The sequence below is a fragment of the Sebastes fasciatus genome, chromosome 11 (genome assembly GCF_043250625.1).
Source record: "Sebastes fasciatus isolate fSebFas1 chromosome 11, fSebFas1.pri, whole genome shotgun sequence".
Classification (NCBI taxonomy): Eukaryota; Metazoa; Chordata; class Actinopteri; order Perciformes; family Sebastidae; genus Sebastes; species Sebastes fasciatus.
This window is the reverse complement of record NC_133805.1, coordinates 24,075,567-24,090,858: the sequence shown is the minus strand read 5'-3', so window position 1 is coordinate 24,090,858 and position 15,292 is coordinate 24,075,567. Positions and strand designations below refer to the sequence as shown.

The window sequence follows — 15,292 nt, the reverse complement described above, 5'->3', positions numbered from 1 at the left end:
CATTTATTCCTCCGTGTGTTTGTAGCCTCGACCTTTTTATTGTCAACTGTTTTACGTTTGAGTCAACCGCGGGAGAACATGGGAGGCGCGTTTCTCCCTGCAGTGTTATAGGAACCAGGTGTCGAAGGTGTCAGCGAGGCTGCAGACGAAGCTGAAGTGCTGGCTGGTTTTGATTATCATCCAGTGAGGACCCTATTTTCTGGGTCACAGCATGCAAAGAGGGCACATTTTCTTAGGTAGATGGGGCACCAGTGAAGAGATGATGGGGACAGAGGAACCCTTTCACCCCGAGACCCTCACATTCCTGGAGTGGAGATGCTAAACAGCTTCCTGCTGAAAGGAATGTTTCTTTTTACTAAAAATACTCTGGATTCACATCTGGGTATGGCTCTAAGAATAGCTGGTGGTAATTTAAACTCGACAGGCGGAAGTTACGCCTACAAAATAACCTCAAAATAAGGGCTACGGTAACATGAGATGATCGCATATTTACGGTAGCCTATGTGTTAAAAGGATTCAGCTGAGATCAGCACATGTGATCTCTTCTTATTGGAGAATTACTACGAGGTTCACCATAATAATCCCAGTAATTCCCTCATCAATCAAATACCAGAAACACTATGATTTAAAGTGCAGCTCACTGTGATGACACCACTTCTGTGGATGGTAGTATTAAGCCTGTGTGTGTGTGTTGCATTAAGGATTTCCCACGGACAGATAATTTAAAGGGGACATATCATGCTCATTTTCAGGTTCATACTTGTAGTTTGGGTTTCCACTATAACATATTTATATGCTTTAATGTTCAAAAAACATATTATTTTTCTCATCCTGTCTGAATATACCTGTATTCACCGTCTGTCTGAAACACTACATGGTGCATCTTTGTAAAGGCAGTTCTTAAGGGTGATATATATTTTAATGTCCCTGCATGTGACATAGGAAGGGGAGCCAAATCTGAACGGCTTGTTGAATCACATGTTTTCTGATCTAGGCAGCCCACAAACACTGACTGGATTGTCTTATTTCACAATTTGTGGGTTGGTAGGAACTCCAGATACCCAAATGTATGAGCACAAACACAGAAACAAGTGTTTTCATCATATGTCCCCTTTAAGAGTCGATGTAAGCGCACCGAAAGAGCCCGACCATAGACTTTATATAAAGATGGACTATGCGTCTCCACTTCTTCCCACTGTACAGAAGTGAAGCCAAAATATCCCGGATACAGGAGCTGCCATCTTGATTTTGACGTTGTTTGGAGCCAGAGTCTGCGCAGCAGTGATCAGGCGGTGGAGCCGCGGTATCGAGGTCCCGACCACACACCCACCCGAGCCAATCATGAGCCGAGCACGGCCGCAGCTTGTCAGTGAGAGAAACTTACAGCTGTCAATCATGACGTCTCACCTCCTTTTTATAGCATCAAATAACTAATTAAAACCAAACTTATCAGACAAATGAACACTTGAACACACATCAGCGTGATAATAACTACCTAAAACGACAGTATTTGACGTGTTCTTTAGTTTGGCCCATATCCCATCCGCTAACATGGAGGAGGCGGGATTTATGACCTATACTGCAGCCAGCCACCAGGGGGCGATCGAGATGTTTTGGCTTCACTTTTTGGGGAGCTGTCATGTCGTCCATCTTTATGTCTATGGGCCCACCCCCCCCACAGTTTATATACATATAAAATTAACATGCTTCAATATTTGTATGTATTATGAACATTTACAAAACACTTTGCACTAAGTAAACAGCTGGTTTATTTTCAGGTTTAATCAATATTTGTACAATATGTCTTCTTAAAACATATATTGAGTCTTTCATTAATGTTTAACTGAAATATTTTTGGTCGAAATAGTAACTGTTTTATGAAAGAAAAATATTCTCTGCACCTCATATGAAAGACAGTATGACATCCATTTAATTTCTATCCCTCCTCTGGTGTACAGTTGATCCTTTCTGTATTTTAATCAAATGATAGCCTAATATGTGTACAGAAAGGTAATTGGCTTCTGAACTATAATCTTGTGTGACATATGTATATATACTGTTTCAAATGAATACATGTTTGTAAACAGTAGCCTCCTCTTTATCTGACATGACTAAGCAGCCTCTTATGCAAAGCACGTTGGATGCTGGATTAGCAGACATCAAGTAAAGACGGTAATAGGATGAAGCTCGAGAGGAAAGAGCACATATAGACGTTGTCAGGTCAACGTACTGTCGAGACAGAGCTGAGTGGAGAAACACCTTCAGTAACCTGCTGGTAAGTTCCTATGTTGTGATGGTCACTTTGGGCCTTTTTCTGCTCCTTTTGTTGATGAGTTATAATCTTGTATTTTGCATTTATCTTGAGTTGAATTGAATATTTTATTAGTATCATGCTATATTTTTAGGATATAGGATGTTATTATAGTGATTATCAGTTTGATAAATGTGTGCCATTGTTCTCCTGTTACTTTAAAGAGATATTTTGGATTTATATTATGATGGTTACTGCAACATCAGTTTCATCAATTTGTACCTCTCTTCATTTATTTATAATTCACAATTATACATTCATGTTTAGATTATATGTGCCAGTTAGAAACAACAGCTGGGTGCCCGGACTTTTGGGATTTATCACACATATATGTAGATTTTGGTGATTTTATAATGTCTTGATGGTTAGTCGGGTTTATTTATTTATATATATATATATATAATTATTTTTTGTAATTCTATTATTATTATTATTATTATTATTATTATTATTATTATTATTATTATTACTATTATTATTATTAGTAGTAGTAGTATAAATAACAATATATTTAATCACTTTTTAAAATTCATTTATTTTAAGGTATTTATTTAGTATTTCTATTTACTTATTTTACTTATTACTTATTTTTTTTTTTAATTTCTGACTTTCTTGGTTATTGTTATTATTATTTCCCTTGACAGGTATGGGTGGAGTGTTGTTATCTTAAAATTATTCTTAACATCTCTTGGTGTTGTGTACTTGATTGATGTGCCCTTTTTGCATTACACACACATAAATAAAAATGTTGAAACTAGAAACAACAGCTTGATGTGTTGTTAGTAGGATATAATGGAGCTAATTGTACCAGCAGCTTAAACCCATAATGAAATAAGTCAACAGAGTACATCCCCATTTAAATCCCTGCTGGATGCCAACTTGTGTAACTCCCCGTGTGGCTGAACTGGGGGTAGGTGACTTTAGCTTGTTTACTGGTTACCAAATTAACATGTAAACACAATATGATATCAGCTTTTACTGACTTGGTGGAGCCTGACCTCCTGACACAGCAGATGGTCCAGACAGAAACACAGCTGGCCAATTTTTCAAGCTGAGGCGAGTCCTGTGATGTCTCTTATTAGGTGTCTCACCCCCTACTGTTGACCTCTTAATGACATAAAGTAAAAAAACAAAACAGAACACAAGGGCTGTTATCAGTCAGGCTAATAAATAACAGTGTCCACTGAAGAAGGAAAGAGAGATATCCTTTACAGTATTTGTGGAGTTCAAATTATGCAGCAAAGCAAAAACAATAAGAAGTATTGTAGTATACATTGTTTATATATGATCCGTAGCCTGATTTAAAACATTTTATTCCTAAAAACATGGAGAAAATTGACTTATGGAGTGATACAAACAGATATCCAAAATTCCAGTGATCATCGTTGATATCACTGCACATAGACTATTAAGGGTTTTGTTGAGATATATCTAAAATTAACTGCCCATGGTTATTATCTGACATCCAGGTATTAGGGACGTATGACTGTAGTTTTTAGGTCCAGACAGATGTGTAGCACCATCTAGAGGCAGACCTACTTATGACCATGTACAGCATTGATGATGCTCAAGCTCAAATCCTATTAGCTTTCTGGGGCAGACTAGATAGCACCTGTTGTTTTTGTTTTCTTATTTAAATGGAAGATAAATAGGTCATCTTACTTGTCATATCATTCCAGATTGAGTTTTTTTTTTTAACCTTCGAAGCAACTGAGCTCAAGAATGAAGCTCCTGCTCGGTTTGGCTGTTCTGTTGGGGACCCTGGGGGTCCTTTATTCAGCCCCAGAGGACCAACCCACAGGCATCTCAGAGGACACCTTAAAACGTAAGTCAGCACAGAGGAATCTAAATTTATCTTTATTCTACTTTACTTATTTCTAAGGGAACATGTGTGATGTTTTGTACCAGAGTTTTTAAATATTTTTCATCAGCAGACCCACAGCAAATGTCTCTAATTTAGTAGACTTTCTACAGCTGTTTTATTTCATTTATTTTGTTTTAGATGTTTTTAATTTTGTTCAGTGCCACATAAATCACATTGCAGTCATTTTTGAACAGTCTGTGGAAAATGTCTTAATGTAAGTGTTTATAAAAACATCTCACCCATGTGTTTTTTTACCTTCTGTCTCTCAGAGTTGTCCCTGGATGGGGAGAAACTGGTGGATGAGGAGGTGAGGAGAGCTCTGTACGGGGTGAAGCAGATGAAGGAGGTGATGTGGAGCAACGAGCAGAAGCACGAACACCTCATGAAGTCCCTCCGACACAGCAGCGACAAGAAGAAGGCACGACCAACTTTCCTAAGATAGAGAGATGGACAGAAATCAAAGCAAGTTAATGAAAGATGTTTCCCTTTCTGACCAACAGGGAGCAGACCAGCTGGCGAAGGAGGTGACGGAGAAGCTGGAAGAAGCTGAGGAGCAGTGTAAAGACTCCCTGCAGTCAGAGTGGGAGGCGTGCAGACCCTGTCTGGAGGACGCATGTAAAACCTTCTACACCTCCACCTGCCGCAGGGGGTTTGGCACCTTCCACGCCAAGGTATGAAAAACAACAGCTCTGACTTTCTTACTCTCACCTCCAAACTCTTGTTGCAACATTGATTAAAACAACAAACTTGCATGGATGTGAGTTGAAACGACCTTTTTTGGAATCAGTTGCCTTAGTTGGTGCCATCGTCTCGTTGTTTATTCCAGTTAAACACTACATCAACATATCAGATAGAGAAACATGCGTTAATGTCTAAAATGACCTGTATGCATTTGTAATGAATGACAGTAGCACAATTCCTGATTCATCATGGCTTCACTTATCTAAATGTAAATGTGCCACAAAAACATTTCCCTCTATAATCATGTATTTTCTTTTTAGATAAGTGGTTCCAAAGGTTTCTTTGCTTGTGGCCCATTAAAATGTTATCTGACCCCTTGTTTTACATTTATGAGTTGTGAACACTTTAAAAACAGTCTGTTTCCTTTACCTCAAAGTGTATTTCATTTGAATCGTTTTCAGAGGTCTGAAGAAGTACAACTGTACATTATTTAACAAGAAAAGATTAACAAAAATTAGAAAGAGTTAACATAATTTTTGTGTTTTCTTATTCTGAACCCCAGTAATCATCATATGACCCTCAGGGGCCAGTTGCATAAACTTTGTTTAAGACTAGTCTTGGCCTAAGACTGGTCTTAAATTGTCAGGTAGGACTAGTCTAATTAAGCCTGTCGGTTGCATAAGTATTAAGACTGACTTCATTTGAGGTAGGAAAGTTAGCCACCTCTCCCCTGAGGTGAGAGCTTTGTTTCTATGGCAACAATCTGTTAGAACTGTTTATCCATTCCTTTTAACTAAAGTTTAACTTTTAGCAAATATTTTATACAGCTATTTCAACTGGTTATCCATTATATTAGCAACTTTTAGCTAACTATTTTTAATGTTTACCCATTACTTACAGCTTACGTTAACTTTTAGGTAACTAAAATATTTCAACTGTTTATCCATTATTTTTTTAGGATTCTTGTACCATATTCTTGAATTGTTTCTGAACATCTTTAACAGTTCTAATGATGGTTGGATTTATTCTGTTTATCTTTTCTGTTATTTTCTCTCATACTTGGTGTGGCGTCGCTGTTGCATCCAACATTTTTCTCTTCTATTAAGTGTTTTATTTCACCCATAATGCATTGCGTGACAGGCTATCTAAGTCAGTCTTACATTAGTCACTCATAGGGAAGCTTTATGCAACAGGTCAATTTAAGTATCTATAGAAAGTTATAAGAAGTCTATTTTTATGCAGTTGGCCCCTGGTTAGCAACCATAGCCTTACACAATAGTAAGATAAACTCACCTCTTTGAATTACTTTTCACACTGTAGGTGGGGAACTTCTTCCGCAGAGTGTCCAGGCGCTTTGGCCCCCGGGAGCCTAGCATGGATGCAGGGGACATCCTGGTGAATCAGGGCCCTGAAAACACCGACACTGATGTCGACCGCATCGAGGATTCCTTCAACCGCCTGACCGGCAGGGTGGGTATGCTGGTGAGCCGCAGCGTCGCCCTGGTCTCCAGGATGAGCAGCAGGCTGGACAAAGTCCTCCAGAGGGCTTTCCTGAACGACTCCGACATCCTGACGGAGGAGACCCCCTCCGCTGACCCCTACGACCCCAGCCAGGACTCAGGCTTCCTGCAGGGCGTGGGACTGGACGAGGTGCTGGACTCCTTCTTTGACTTCGGCAAGAGTGTGGTAGAGGAGTTCGGAGCTGTGGTGACCCAGGTGTTTGATAACGTCCACGAGGCAGTGGAGGAAGAGAAGAAGAAAGGTAGTGGAGGGGCAGCAGCTAGTTGGTGCCAAATATGAGACCCAAATATGTTTAAATATATCCTACAACTACTGATATCTCCGGTTGTATGTGTGGATTTATAATATCAGCTGCTGCCGTGATTGGGAGGAATGAAAACCTGTAAAGTATTTGGCTTCAGTGGCACATGGTGGAGAACTACAGGGTTAGAGAAACTGTAATCTTGGAGCGCTATACGATATCCAGAGCATTAATACAGCAGTAAACAACTATTTGCGAACGTACCTTTTAGTGCATGTAAGCGTGCCCCAACTGCTAATCTATTACTTTTAGCTATTTCAACTGTTTATCCATTATTTATCCATTACTTTTAGCTAAAGGTAGCTGACTATTTCAACTGTTTATCCATTATTTATCCATATTCACACTGAGCCACCCGCTCAGGATCGTGTCTAGAAATGAACCCACAAATTCGCAAAACTTGCTAAAATTCTCTGAAGACTTGCTGCCCGATGACGTATCCTAACCTTAACCATTCAAGGTCAATGCCTAACCTTAACCATCTTGCGAAGTTTGTAATTTGGGAGTTAACGTCACCTTCTAGACACGACCCCGGCTCAGCCGTCGCCATGTTGAGTTGTGTGCGGAGGCAATAGAAATGCTCCCAATCTCGCATTTAGCACCTTTAAAAACCAGTTTAAAATATTGCACCAAAACCAGTTTAGATGTGGTAACGTTTCATATTTGAAGAGAGATGCTATTCGTTCACTCACTCACTCACTCACTCCTCTTCATCCCCTATGGGACATAGGCCTAAGGCTTCAATGAGCTCTCTCCATTGCATTCTGTCCTAGGCAGCATGTTGGGCCTCTCCCCATGACGCTATTCGTTGCTTTTCACTAATATTTACATGTAACAATAAATATTTTACCACAATGCCAATCAATAAAAAAGAAACACTAATCTAATTGTTAAATGTTTTTGTGTTTCGTGCAGCGAGGGTAAGTTTCCCCCGTTTCCTGCAGAACAAGAAGTTGTGCCGAGACCTTCGCAAACAGACCTCAGAGTGCTGGCAGCTGCAGAGCCAGTGTGAGGCCTGCCAGGGAGCTCTGCTCACAGGTGAAGCACCACCACCACCACACCCTCACACCTTTGTGTTTACCACAGTAGCTCATCTGACCGCTCCTCCTCCTCCTCCTCCTGTCTCCAGAGTGCCCCAGTGTTCGGGAGCTGCATGTGGAGCTGGACGAGGTCTCCCAGCTGCTGGACGTGTCCAAAGAGCAGTACGACGAGATCTTGTCTATCGTCCAGCGCCACACCGATGAAACCGTCAACTGGCTCAGCAACATGGCGGCTGAGTTCAGCTGGGTGGCTCAGGCTGTGAGCAACAGCAGCACTGTTGGAAACATCTTCCGTATCAGCATGGTGAGAAGGAAATTAATGAAAAGGCAGATTAACAGAGTGTACGATTGGGACAGTGAAAGGGAGTCATCATTTACATTTGTTAAATTAATAAAGGATAGGTTCAAGAGAAGAGAGAAATCTTTTAGAGAGGTGGGGAAACATTTTAGTCAACATCCACTAATCGAGACGGTGGTTGGTATAAAAGATGACTTCTTCCACCCTCCAGGTGGCACCAAAGATCCACGACGAACAGAACGCATCTGTGACTGAGACCAAAGTGGAGGTGAGCATCCTGAACTCTCCCCCACTTCTCCTCTCTGTTCCTGGGGAGCTGGAGCTGAGGGATCCGGCCTTCATCCAGTATGTGGCCCAGGAGGCTCTGAACAAGTACAAGGAGATAGTCAGGTGAGAACTATAATGATCACAGTGTTGAATTTCACTAGAGACAGTCGTCATCCATCATCTCTTTCCAATATCTTGACCTACTGTCAAAAAAAAAAGCATATGCTGTCATTAGATACTAAGGTCCATGCAAAAGTGTGTTTTAGTTTTTCTGCGTTTTGGTTACAATGCTTTATTCTAACATTTACTGGTATACTGCTAAAAATGTGTGACATAAATGCATTCTATTTTCCTTTACAGGAATGAGGAGGATGAGTAAAACTACTGCGTCTCCTTTTCTAAACTTCTACCAGCACCTTCTCTGTGAACAGAACTAGCTTGTGTTCCTGTATAGTAGTAGGCATAAACTTGTTGAATTGTAAATACACTACGAATGAACCGTGTCTATCATCGCTATTTATTGAATGTAAGAAAAGAAGAAAATGTATGTCGTTACCTGTTGTCAAATGGTGTACATGAATAAAAAGAAATAAAATGCAAAAGTGAAATACTTCATAAGTGATTTATAAACATGTCACCGGGCTTCTCGGTGGTCGAGTTGTCCAGGACGTCTTCCAATGAAACGTCAGAATCTGAATGAGGATCATTGTCAAGAACAAGAGAGCTAAAGGAAACTTTTGAGTAAATCTTTTATTTTTTCTGTACAAAATCAATATTAGTTACCATTCTCAGTAATTTCATTATCATCTCCCCACTAGTTCAAGTCCCGTCTTTAGGAACAATCACATATTAGGTTCTCGTGAGTGACGCACAGAAAGAAATACAAAAAAACAAATGTTCACATCTTTGTCCAGCTTACTTATTGAATGACATCAAGTAGACGCCTTTGCATCTGCTCAGGTCACAAACTGCTGGACAGACAGTGGAAGTACCTCTAAGAACTTTGTTATTGGACTTTTATATTCTATAAAAGCACTACAGCCCTGACCTGACCACAGCGTGTGCGAGGTGTTTGTTTTGTCTGGTCCTACTTACTTCCCTCCAGAAGTGATCCATCATCTCTACAACTGGGGATTGAAGTAAGAAAACCATAAAGGGTGAGCTTGACGCAGGCAGGCGAATACCATTTGAGACTTTTCGTTTCCATAAAACATCACTAGTTGATTTTGCATAGTTGCATTTACTAATTAAAAGATATGTTTTGTGTTGTTGGCTTTGGATTAAGCTTCCCCTCCAGCAGACACAGAACTAAGGACATTGAAGGCGTGTTAAGTCATAATTTGGTGGGAAGAACAGAAAGAAATACTAAAGCTGCATGTATGATGTGAATTTAAAAGATCTAACAGATTCTTGGATCACTTAATACGGGGATAACTCACCCACTGTGATGTTAAACTGCGAAGATATGTTAAGAGTCTTTTACAGCAATCAGAAACGTGCACCAGACAGAAGATGCTAATTTCAGACAGAACTCAAACTTACTTAAATTTCACAGCTGAAATGTCCATTTCAAAACATTTATAAAATGTTAAACAGGAAGTGTACGTTATCATAATACCTCTTTATGATTTCAAGTCCCCGTTTAAATAAGAAAAAAAGAAGAAACAAAAGCGTAATAAAAATCGACGTGATTTTCCATTCAAGTGACCGCGTTAAATATAATTTGTAGGATCTTTTAACGCGGTCTTCTCATGTTCTCATTCATCCAACCTGATCACACGTGCTAAAATCTTTTTGCACATACTGTATGTACACCTCTCAGTTCATTTTCTCCTCCATAAAAGTACGACCTTTCCATTTACTTCACCTCACATATCTTCTCCGTCAAAAGCTTTACAGACGCCGCGGCACATACTTCAAAAACAACCTGTCGACATACATATTCAAACCAAACTCATGTACATACAAAAGACTCCAAAATCAAACAACTGTGTTGTAAAATGAAATAAAAAGGGGGTGGAATTGGAGGAGAGAGGGGGAAAGGTATCATTTAAAAAAAAAGTATAAAATGGTGCATCTGCAAGTAGCCATTGATTTGATCACAGTGTTGTGGCCAGTCCATGTAGATTATACTGATTAGCAGGGTTCCCAGAGCTTAACGTACCAGCACCAATCTGCAAAGTTGGACACTTCCCCAAACATTTGGTCCCCGGGTACACGGGGGACAACCCTCTACTTCAGACAACATGTTCTTCTTGCTCTTGCAGATATACCAGTGTGGTTGTGGACTAGTTTGTAGCATTAAAATCTCTTTCTCTGCAGCCTCATCAAGGCTTCCCCCCCCCATGTTGAAGTTCTGTGTTGTCCCAAGCTTTGCTCTCCACTGATGTACCTCTGTATGAGTTTGCCTCCATGACTAGAGGTTGTCCCCTGGCTGGTACTGTGGCTCTGTGGCTGTGAAGTAGTCTTCCAAAAAGGACTGGCTGTACTCGAAGGTCGGCCTTTCGTCTGGATCCTTCTTCCAGCAATGCCTCATCATCTCGTAGAGGGACTCGGGGCACCCTTGGGGGCAGGGCATCCGGTAACCTCGCTCTACCTGCTCAAGTACCTCTCGGTTCACCATACCTGGTAAAAACACAAAGAGATAGGGTGTGAATGGACTGAACGGACCGCATTCAGGGCTGCAACTAACAATTATTTTCATTATCGTTTAATCAATTAATCGTTTGGTCTATAAAATGACCGAAAATAGTGAAAAAATGTCCATCCCAGTTTCTCAAAGTCCAAGGGGATGTCTTTAAATGTCTTGTTTTGTCAGTCCAAAACCAAAAGATATTCAGTTTTAATTTGATATAAAGCACAGAAGGCAGGATATCTCCATATTTGAGAGGCTGAAAACAATATTTTCTGCGATTTTTGCATGAAAAATGAATTGATTATCATAACAGCTGGCAATTGTTTTTCTGTCGATCAACTAATAGATCAGTCGACTAATCGTTGCAGCTGCTAACTGCATTTGTGTAGCGTTTTATTACAAAATGATTTACAATTTGCCTCAATTCATCCATTCACACATTGAGCAATCTACCACCAGGCAGTGGCCTAACCATCGGCCAAACAAATGGATGAAACGGGCAAAAGATAGGCCTTGAAATGCAACTTAAATGAAAAACTTGCTCCCAAAAGGGTCAATATACAGATGTTGATTTTGTTTGTTAAGCTCTTCGATAATCACGTCAATGTGACTTGTCCAAAGTTTTTCTGGTCAGGAAAAATGGTGCCAAGTTTTGATTAGGAAGCAGCCCAGCCTGAAGCCGGAGCAAATGTTGGCATCATGCAGCTGACAGTAGGAGAAAATGCCCACGCAACACCACTGTGTTAAAGGAAAAAAGATGAAGAAATAAAAACTCGGTGGAGAATGGGTCATTATTTCCTGTAAGACTTGTAGTCGATTTCAAAGTTAAAAACACATAACAGGGCAGAAACATTGTTAGTATTTTGTGGAAAATAAAGCATTAATATAAATGTAAGTTGTCCCACTGATCTCTAACTGAAATACTACAGAGATGAGAGAAGATTTAGCAAAAAACAAAACAGTGTTGCTTCATCTTCTGGCCTCTTCCTGCTTTTACTGGAGCACCACAGTGGTGGATTCCTTCCCAAGAAGGGAAGACAGTGATCGTGAACCCTGTGACACGGCGCTGCTGGAACTGCTCCACGGGGAGCTCAACCGCAGCTAAAAGAGGTTATGACACAGAGTCAGCCCGCTCCACTCCACCACCCCCTCCTCCATCTCTCTGTGGGAGAGTGGGGATCAGATTATCTCACACACTCGGGGAGAGGAAAGACCCAGAGCGACTGCTGAGACCAGGATCCGGTGGCGGTGGTGGTGTGTCGGATGCTGAGGTGTTGGCGTGATTTATAACTTAGATCTGAAACCCACAGCCTGTCATATAACTGAGTGAGTGTATGAATCTATATATACAGTATATATACACACGTAGACTAAAATAGGAAAGAAGATGATGTGTTCCCATGCTTGGTAGGTCTTGGTATACCTGCCTCATACTGCTTAAATAGAACAAGAGAATAGAAATAGAGCTCCCCAAAAGGACTGCAGCACAGCAGGACAAGAGCCACTTGAGTCATAGTATAATTTTAAGAAGGGAAAAGAGCGTCTGGGGTGAATAATTAGACCGAACGGTTTGCACTGAAACCAAGAGGGCCACGCGAGCCAGATGGTCCTCTACAAGAGACGGTGGTTAAGTCTGCCATATGGCACGCTCTGTAATCAGTGCCAGTCGATCACTGTCAACACCAGACGCCCTGCAGTACCGCTCTCAGCCAGCAGGGGGAAGACATGAGGTCGCAGAGGACATCATGAGTGAGAGAGAGGAAGTGGACTGATGGTCATTAGACATCTGTGTTGACTCATATCATCTATATGTAGTTATGTATCCTGTATTCTGATCTACATGCGTGAGAAACTACTATTAAAAGCTTCAGATGATGAGGACGATGAGTAGCATGATGGAATTATCCTGTAGGCTAAAAAGGAATTCTTGTTTTTTCCATGAAGGAAAATATGAGCAACATATTCAAGATAACTTTAAAAACCAGAAATTCAGAAAACGGCAGCTTCTTGTGTAAGGAACAAAAGAAGACATAAAAAGACAGTTTTGACAAGTAGGGCTTCGACTAACGATTATTTTTATTGTCGATTATTTTCTCGATCAATCGATTAGTTGTTTGGTCTATAAAATGTCAGAAATTTAGAAAAATGTTGATCATAAATATTTCCTAAAGCCCGAGATGACGTCCTCAAATGTCTTGTTTTGTCCACAACTCAAAGATATTCAGTTTACTGTCACAGAGTTTAAATTATGGGAAAAAAATGTTTTTTAATTAATTACTCAAACAGATTAATCTATATTATCAAAATAGCTGTGGATTAACTGAATAGTTGACACCTAATGGATTAATGGGTTAGTCTTTGCAGCTCTACTGACTGTGTAGCTCCTATCGTTACCTGGGTATGGCACTCTGCCCTTGGTCACCAGCTCAGTCAGTAGTATACCAAACGACCACACGTCTGATTTGATGGTGAAGCGGCCGTACAGAGCAGCTTCAGGGGCCGTCCACTTGATGGGGAACTTGGCACCTGGGAAAAGGAAATAAAAAGAGTCAAGCAGGAGGAATAGGCTTCAAAATGATCAGTATGACTAGGGTTATAACCAGAGTTATTATATTAAACTAAAACTGAAACTAAAACAAAACAATATCCTCTGAGAAAAACTAAACTGAAACGATATTGCCTGAGTAAAAAACTAATACAAATAAAATAAAAATGACTGTAAATTAATTTCAGTTTTAGTTTTTTAGCTCTAATATATCACTACTGAAAAAAAGGAGGCAGCATGAATTTCCTTGAACAGATTTGACCATCCAGGAGATGGTGCTGTGCCGAAATTGCTACGAACACTAATAAAGATTAAACATTATGTCCATTCCTACACGGTATTTTGTATGTATATGTAGCAACGTACATTATAGCTGGTCCTATCAAAAACAAACTAAAACTCAATTTATTAAAACAAAAAAAAACTTTCTGAAAATGTGAAACTGAACTAAAACCAGCAAACACACTCTGAAAACTAAAATGAAACAGAAAAGTCAAAACTACAAAAAAAAATAAAAACAAATTGAAAATTCTAAACTATTATAACTTTGATTGCAACTAACCATATTTTCATAATTGATTGATCTGATGGGAATTTTCTCAATCAATAGATTAATAATTTAGTCCTTGAAATTGTGAAAAAGCAGCAAATTCTCACATTTGATTTCTGAAACCACAGAACATTTGGTATTTTTGGCTTGAAAAAAGACCAAAATAATGAACCGATTATCAGAATTATTGAAGATTAATCTGTTGCTTCTGTTGCTTGACTAACTGATTGATCAATGAATGAGTAAAACATTGGTCTAAATATTCAGAATGTATGAGGAAATGAATGCGTGTCAGCTTGTGCTCTTATACTTCAGTTCAAGTATGGGCCAAATGTAAGTTCCTGGGCTGCAAATAATCAATTTCATTGATTGATTGATTCATCTGCAGATACTCTTTGTCATTATAAAATGTCAGTAAATAGTATAAGCAAGTTCTCACAACATGACATGTTCAAATGGATATTTCTATCCAACAACTCAAGGATATTCAGTTTACTATTACATATATAGATAAAGAAAAATAAGTGAGAAGAAACAAACAATGTTTTAGCTGTAAAACCGGTGTTGTCGTCATGGGAAGAGATTAACTGAAGGTCAAGAGTAGGCGTTAAAGGTTCAAGGTTCAAAATAAATGTCTAGTCTATTTAAAGCCAATGCAAGTCCTCACAAGAGCAGACACACAAACCCACGTCTGTCCAGTTCTTAACACACACACCTTGTCTGGCGGTGTACTCGTTGTCCTCGATGAGCCGAGCCAGGCCAAAGTCGGCGATCTTACACACCAAGTTATCAGCCACCAGGATGTTGGCAGCTCTCAGGTCCCTGTGGATGTAGTTCATCCTCTCGATGAAGGCCATGCCGTCTGCGATCTGGGATAGGATTGGACAGGACAGACAGACAGACAGACGGGGAGGGAGGAGGGGACAACAAAGAGAAAATGGCATCAGGATGCAACCAAAGCAAACAGTCAAGGAAAGATCATTTGAGAATTTTGCAAATGAAAAGATTAAAGTCAAACATTACTTTTGAATAATACTAATTAAAGGGAGAGTTTGGGTGTTTTGAAGTGGGGTTGTGTGAGGTACTTCTCCATAGTCAGTGTATTATTTACAGTAGATGACAGCAGCCCCCAGTTTGGAGAAGCAGACATTGCAAAAACAATGTACTGCTGTGGACGAGGCCGGCAGCAAAACGTATTTTAGCCGCCTAAAAGAAAGGCACACCTATAAAAATCAATATCAGTTTAAGTGTACGCTATATTTAGAATATTTTCACTGGT

The 15,292-nt window shown here is 39.9% G+C and overlaps 2 protein-coding genes across 2 annotated transcripts in view; one reads left to right on the top strand and one right to left on the bottom strand.

The window, feature by feature from the left end:
• Window positions 1-2,171: 2,171 nt before the first annotated feature.
• Window positions 2,172-8,885, top strand: clul1 (clusterin-like 1 (retinal)). The gene is made up of 9 exons (XM_074651709.1): window positions 2,172-2,275; window positions 3,991-4,136; window positions 4,445-4,593; window positions 4,676-4,846; window positions 6,177-6,618; window positions 7,594-7,716; window positions 7,808-8,022; window positions 8,228-8,406; window positions 8,644-8,885. Exons 2-9 carry the CDS (start codon window positions 4,034-4,036, stop codon window positions 8,660-8,662), a joined length of 1,401 nt encoding a protein of 466 aa, XP_074507810.1. The 5' UTR covers window positions 2,172-2,275; window positions 3,991-4,033; the 3' UTR covers window positions 8,663-8,885.
• Window positions 8,886-9,015: 130 nt separating this feature from the next.
• yes1 (YES proto-oncogene 1, Src family tyrosine kinase) overlaps window positions 9,016-15,292 on the bottom strand; it is a 36,826-nt gene continuing 30,549 nt past the window's right edge. The window contains exons 10-12 of the mRNA XM_074651686.1: window positions 14,729-14,882; window positions 13,313-13,444; window positions 9,016-10,908 (exon numbers count right to left, since the gene is read on the bottom strand). Coding sequence (XP_074507787.1) covers window positions 10,700-10,908; window positions 13,313-13,444; window positions 14,729-14,882 — 495 coding nt within the window. The 3' untranslated portion in view covers window positions 9,016-10,699. The remainder of the gene's footprint in view (window positions 10,909-13,312; window positions 13,445-14,728; window positions 14,883-15,292) is intronic.

Bases quoted from the DNA above. Each gene is read 5' to 3' on its own strand.
- clul1 (XM_074651709.1), top strand. From the start codon at position 4,034: ATGAAGCTCCTGCTCGGTTTGGCTGTTCTGTTGGGGACCCTGGGGGTC. The intron at 4,137-4,444 runs GTAAGTCAGCAC...TCTGTCTCTCAG, and splicing joins CTCAGAGGACACCTTAAAAC to AGTTGTCCCTGGATGGGGAG. The intron at 4,594-4,675 runs GCACGACCAACT...TCTGACCAACAG, and splicing joins ACAGCAGCGACAAGAAGAAG to GGAGCAGACCAGCTGGCGAA.